Consider the following 6,506-nt stretch of genomic DNA (forward strand, 5'->3'; position numbering starts at 1 on the left):
TCAAGTATCTTGCATTGGTTGATAGGAATTATGAGTCTAGGAAATTTTTTGGTGTTTTACCAGTAAGTATCGTATACTGTATATACCTTCTTGACTTATCTTCTTTATTCTGGTATTTATTTTCATCATGTGCTCAACTGCAATTTGTAGCTGCGAGACATATCACATACCCCATATTACAATGTCGGGCCTATTAACAATGCTCCCGACGATGATGGTGTGATTAACTCAACTCCTTATGTGGAGGTAATTTTTATGAGTAGATTATATCATTTTCAATTTGGTTTATTCTTCCTTGTATTTTTTTATCTTTATATAGCTTTTTTTTGTCATGTCATTTGTAGGTCAACAATGCAAATAGTGTTCCTGAAGCTCTACATGAGAACACGTCAATTGATTCAAAAAGTCCTCATACCATTTCAGAAATTCCCAGTTCCACTGCAAAAGTTGAAGCAGATTTAAAACCAAAACCAGAGCCACATTTGAAAACAGAGGTATTTTTTTGTGTTGTGTCTTTTTTTAGTTCACATCTAAGTGTTCTCTTGATAGTAGTGTCCTGTTTACTATCAATTTCTGTAATCCAGGTTCCCTCCAGTGATGTCCTTAAGCCGGAGCCAATCGGACCAAAATTTGAGGTATTTTGTTTTGTATTCAAGACAGGTGGACTATATATTATAGATTAAGTGGATAAATAGTGTATTTATTGACTGTTAAGGATTTACTGCAGATTTGTTGGTAGTTTGATAATATCATTCACTTTTTTTACGACTGATCATGACGAATAGCGGTTACAATAGTGAATTTTTTTGCTATCAAACTTACAAAGAAGCTTTATTTTTTGAGATGAATCTTGCATGTAGCTTTTTTGTTCTTTTGGGTAGTTTATTGATATTCTGAATTCCGTGTGTTTCATTATGTCCAGAACATTTTTGTCCTGAATTCGGTGTACAAAACACCAATATTCCCAGCTCATACTTCAAATGTGAACACCAACTCTGTCCACCAAGAAACTACTTCACAACCTAAGGTCTGCTTCAAGTCATTCAAATTTCTTTCCATAATCATAATTTTTATTGAACTTACAACAACATTTGATTTTTCTTTCTCATCAGGAAGTAGTTTTTCTATCAGCTGAAGCAGATGATATCAAATTTTCCACTGAAGTTAATGCAAAAAGAAGTTTTATACTCATCAGTTCTGCCTTTGGAAATGAAAGAGTCAAGCGTTTTCAAGGAACTCCAATTCTTATTGATGATGATTCTCCTACCACTCCTGCTGCCGCGACTAACGAAGAGATACCAGCCTCTCACTGTGATACAAGTGAAGGAATTCCAATGAACATGGAGTTTTCTGTCCAACTAGGTTATAATTCCAACAATATTTTTTAAATTTTCCATGGGTTTCATTTTTTTGTAATATGATTCTGAGCAACATTCCATTATTTTATGTGGAAACTTATTTTGAATTTGTGTGTTTTGCAGGCTATTCTTCATTGAATAATGCAGAAGCTGGACCAAGTACAAGACCTAATACAATTGAAAAGAAGAACAGGAAAAAAAGAGCAGCTAAACTTCAATCTCCTGATGCACCAAAGAAACTGAAAATATCTCAAGAAGTGGACATTTTCTTCTCCAAATATTTGAGGAAGCCTATCTTTCAAGAATGGTTAATTCTCTTAGTCCTTTAGTTATTTTATTATTAATTATTTAATTAATTTATGAGAACTTTTTTAGTTTAGACATCTACCTAGGAAAATAATTATGAAATACCAGCATTTTTCTGGTTCAACCAAAGTTAGTTCGGATGTAAAACTTTGTAGTTCATATAATTTTAGACCAAAAAGAATGTTTTAAATTTTTCTGTTTTGGCCATAGTAGTGTTGCATATGTTTTTAATTTATTGTTAATCTGTATTTCTTTGATCCATTTTCTCTAATTAATAGTAGTTCTCCTTCTTTATTCTGTGCAGCACTCTTTTTGTTGATATTGAGGGTTTCCCTGTAAGCTATGACAATTACTTTAATTCATTTAAAGCGAGGGGTGAGATTGGAGATGAAGTGATGAATTCTTTTATTCAAGTTCTTAACTATGAATCAAAGATGTCATCTGAAGTAAAGCCTTATATCAAGAAATAATGTTTCACTTCGTACTTTACTGTGAGTTTTTGTTCTAAACTTCCTATTTGCTTATATTTTTACTATTTTTTCTTTTTTCTTTCATTGAAACTGAGATTTTTTATTAATTTTGTCATTTTTGTTCACAGAATAAATTGTTGGTTCCTCCTGAGTCATTTGATCCTATTAGTTGCATACGAGAATTTGACAGGATTAATTCAGAAGAAAGCATCTGGAAACAAGACTTGGTAAGAAAAATATCAACTTATTCAAAAGATCTATTCTTTTTTTAATACTCATTCTGCTTTTCCTCTTGCTGAACAGTTATACTTCCCTACCATAAAATCAAATCACTGGGTTCTACTTTCCATCAACTCTCTGTTTGAGAAATCTCACTTTTTTGATCCATGTGGTACTATTCTAGATACTACCCAACAAGAACTTGTCTATAACTTGGTAAGTAATTATCAAGACATAAAACCCTTTGATTTCAACGGAAACAATTTTTTTCCTACTGTACCACATCTGAAGTAAAGTGTCTGACTGTGTTTATACCTATAATAAACAGCTCTCCAACTACAACATGCTTTGCAAGCTGAGTAAAATGCCATTCAAGAACATATTCTCTTTCAAGCTTCAACCAGTAGGCCCTTACCCAACAAACTGTCTCTTGTAAGTTCATTTTTCTTCTTTCTGTTTGCATATTTATTCAATTTTCAACTGCAAGTTTATTCAACATATTTCTCCATACTTTCCCTCCACCACTGTACTATTTTTCTACCTACTTGTACTCGAAATGTTGATGTGATTTGTTTACCATAGATTTTATTTTTGAAACACTATCTTTCTGCTAATCGTACAGTATGTTCATTTAAAGCATATATTTTAGGCAAATTTACAGTTATACAGTTAAGCATATTGTATGTTCACCTCAAGCTAACAGTAGTTGAACATTGGACATCAAAGCATACTCTATGCCCATTGTTGTTTCAATGTGTGGTTGTTCTCTCTAATTCTAATTCCATCCCTAACCTTTAGTTAACAACAACCACTGTCAAAAATAATTTTGGCAATATAGTAATGTTCTTCTACTTTTAGTACTCCTGTCAATGTTGCCATTGGGGGCATAACTTTCAGTCAACAACTACTACTCCCAACTCTCATTTTTTGACAGTATGAATAAGAATGAAAATTCAGTGAGTTATTTAGACTAGAAAAGAAGAATAATCCACAAGGGCTTGAGGATGTCCTTTTCTGAATTTTGCTGCGTCATGTTTCTTTAAGGAATGGCCAATGTAGAGGGAGTTTATGACTTCTCTCGATAAAATTCAATTAAATTGTGGAGCTGAATCTGACCTCCAACTCTAACAACAACAACAACAACAACAACAACAAAGCCTTTAGTCCCAAGCAAGTTGGGGTAGGCTAGAGGTGAAACCCATAAGATCTCGCAACCAACTCATGGCTCTGGCACATGGATAGCAAGCTTCCACGCACCCCTGTCCATAGCTAGCTCTTTGTCGATACTCCAATCCTTCAGGTCTCTCTTAACGGACTCCTCCCATGTCAAAATCGGTCGACCCCGCCCTCTCTTGACATTCTCCGCACGCTTTAGCCGTCCGCTATGCACTGGAGCTTCTGGAGGCCTGCGCTGAATATGCCCAAACCATCTCAAATGATGTTGGACAAGCTTCTCCTCAATTGGTGCTACCCCAACTCTATCTCGTATATCATCATTCCGGACTCGATCCTTCCTCGTGTGGCCACACATCCATCTCAACATACGCATCTCCGCCACACCTAACTGTTGAACATGTCGCCTTTTAGTCGGCCAACACTCCGCGCCATACAACATTGCGGGTCGAACCCCATCCTGTAGAACTTGCCTTTTGCTTTTGTGGCACTCTCTTGTCACAGAGAATGCCAGAAGCTTGGCGCCACTTCATCCATCCGGCTTTGATTCGATGGTTCACATCTTCATCAATACCCCCATCCTCCTGCAACATTGACCCCAAATACCAAAAGGTGTCCTTCCGAGGTACCACCTGGCCATCAAGGCTAACCTCCTCCTCCTCACAGCTAGTAGTACTGAAACCGCACATCATGTACTCGGTTTTAGTTCTACTAAGCCTAAACCCTTTCGATTCCAAGGTTTGTCTCCATAACTCTAACTTCCTATTTACCTCCAACTCTACAATCTAAAATATAGAGCTGAAAATTATACAGCATGTCTCGTAAAGTAAAATTCAGTTAAATTTTACAAACTCCCTCTGTCAGTTATCCCAAACTACTCCAAGACTGGCACATCAAGCGTTTTTCTTGCGAGGCTTTATATTCCAAGGCTGAATTGCACATCCATCGGTTGATGCCGGAAGAAAGAAAAACTAATAGTAGTAGCAACACCACCTGAAACTGCAAGCAAACCAGATTCAGATTTCTACTGGCAGTGACATCCCAAAGTAGATCGAACCCAAATTTCCTTCACACCCAACACACTTCATCAATGTTGACAATAACACACCAATACTCATTCTCATTTTTTTCTTGTGTTTTTCTATTCTTTATGTAGGCATGACTCAGGCCACTATCTGCCTTTATACATGGAGAATTTTGAAGGCAAAGCTATGAAGAGTTTCAATGAGGTATAACTTGAAAACTATTTGCCTTATTTTTTTTGTATGTGCAAACCTGTATCCAAAACAAATTAGTGAAGTAGCTCATTTTCATGTTTTGGAAGCTCGATACATTTGCTGCCTGTTTTTAGCTTTTCTAGGAATGGCTTTTTCTTTTGATTTTGTTTGAATGTGCCACAGTTCCTGGGGTACTTTGCTATGTTCCAAGACTAAATACTAGGCCTAATCATATGGTCTTTTTAAAAAAAAACTAGCGCTTGTCTATGCACATTCCATCATGCTATATTCTTTTTTCTAAAGTGTGACTTTGTTTATATCTATCCTTCTTTTACCAAGAATGTTTTAGGTTTTGTTATGGCCATTTGATTAGTCAGTTGTTTTTCTACTGTTTACTATCTCTGCACCTCCTATAACCAGTTAGTAATTTTCTTCTAAACTACTTTAGATGTTTTCTCAAGTTTTAGTCTTCTATTTCTCATAATGTGCCTATATTGTGTTTATAAACAGGGCAACATTCTGAAGTACAGAATGATTTATGCATTCAAGTTATTCAAAAGCACTTTGAACAAGCTGAAAGAAGGAGATCTGCCAATACCAAATTGACTTTTCCGCAAGATGCATACGCAAACAGTTTTCAATGTGTAACTGATTGGAACAAAACATGTATTTTCATGTCTTCAAACAATTACATCTGTAATCATATGGTAGTAGATTCACGGTACTAGATGTTTAAACTTTTTGCTACCACGAGCTACATAGCGTCTATGTTGGAAATCTTCTTTTTCTGGATATGGTACTCTTCATGAACTACATAGTTTTTGTCTTGCAATCATTGCCCATAGTAAGTGTATCTTTTTGTGTTGCTAAACGTGAAACTATATATTCGTGCACTACATACTATCTATGTTGGCATCACATGCATACTAAGTGAATCCTTGTTTTGTCATTGCAAATATAAAAAGTTGACAATGTCTAATTTTAGCTGGTTTTTAGCTTTTTCCAGGTTTCAAAGTTATACTTTTTATCTTTCAAATTTAATAACTAGTAGAAATGATATACAATGTTAATACTTAGGTACTGATCGTCCTTTGGTTCTAACCATTGATTGGTCATTCATTTACACAATGCCTTACGCATGCGATGAAAATGCAACATGATTGCTGAAAATGCATTCTTGTGCTTTCAATAATGATGTGATTAGAATTCCAAGTGAGTACTCGTCATTATACTTTCTTCATGCATCTGTGTTATTTACAAACGTGTCAACTTTCACTTTTTGTGATGGTTTGTGTTTTCTTCATCTATAAACATACACAAAAAAACTAATTCACTTGAATTCAAAATCAGTTCGTCAACATTGACAATTTCACAAAATTTAGTGAACTAATTTTGAAGTCCATTCATCAAATTTCTATACGAAAGTAGTTCACAAAAAAACTAATTCACTTGAATTCAAAATCAGTTCGTCAACATTGAAATTTTACTTTCATCCCTTTTTTAATCCCAATTTCACTTTGATTCAAAATTTAGTTCACTTGTATTCAAAGTATAGTTCACAAAATTCAAAATGAATTCATCAATTTTAGTTCACTAGATTCGAACCAAAATTAATCAAATCCTAAGGAAAAACAAATTAAGTTCACCAAATTTGTAGTTCACCATTTTGAAAGTTCAGTTCATCAATTTTTAATTTGCTTTTACTACATCAAATTTTAGTTCACAATATTCAAATCCAGTTCACTTGTATTCAAAATTAAACA

At 34.7% G+C, this 6,506-nt stretch overlaps 1 protein-coding gene and 1 long non-coding RNA gene across 2 annotated transcripts; both read left to right on the forward strand.

Annotated features, from left to right (window-relative positions):
* The first annotated feature begins 211 nt into the window (after positions 1-211).
* On the forward strand, positions 212-1,687 carry LOC119360984. Its single transcript, XM_037626400.1, has 6 exons — positions 212-217; positions 345-494; positions 585-635; positions 923-1,027; positions 1,113-1,362; positions 1,482-1,687. The coding sequence occupies exons 1-6, from the start codon at positions 212-214 to the stop codon at positions 1,685-1,687; spliced, it is 768 nt and encodes a 255-aa protein (XP_037482297.1).
* A 291-nt stretch (positions 1,688-1,978) lies between these two features.
* On the forward strand, positions 1,979-4,756 carry LOC119367968. Its single transcript, XR_005176476.1, has 5 exons — positions 1,979-2,155; positions 2,263-2,361; positions 2,438-2,569; positions 2,682-2,785; positions 4,683-4,756. It is a non-coding gene; the product is annotated as an uncharacterized LOC119367968 (long non-coding RNA).
* The last annotated feature ends 1,750 nt before the right edge of the window (positions 4,757-6,506 follow it).

The sequence above is a fragment of the Triticum dicoccoides genome, chromosome 2B (assembly GCF_002162155.2).
Source record: "Triticum dicoccoides isolate Atlit2015 ecotype Zavitan chromosome 2B, WEW_v2.0, whole genome shotgun sequence".
NCBI lineage: Eukaryota > Viridiplantae > Streptophyta > Magnoliopsida > Poales > Poaceae > Triticum > Triticum dicoccoides.

Excerpts from the sequence above, each read along its gene's own strand:
- LOC119360984 (XM_037626400.1), top strand. Across the intron at positions 636-922 it reads CAATCGGACCAAAATTTGAG|AACATTTTTGTCCTGAATTC; the intron begins GTATTTTGTTTT and ends CATTATGTCCAG. Across the intron at positions 1,028-1,112 it reads AAACTACTTCACAACCTAAG|GAAGTAGTTTTTCTATCAGC; the intron begins GTCTGCTTCAAG and ends CTTTCTCATCAG.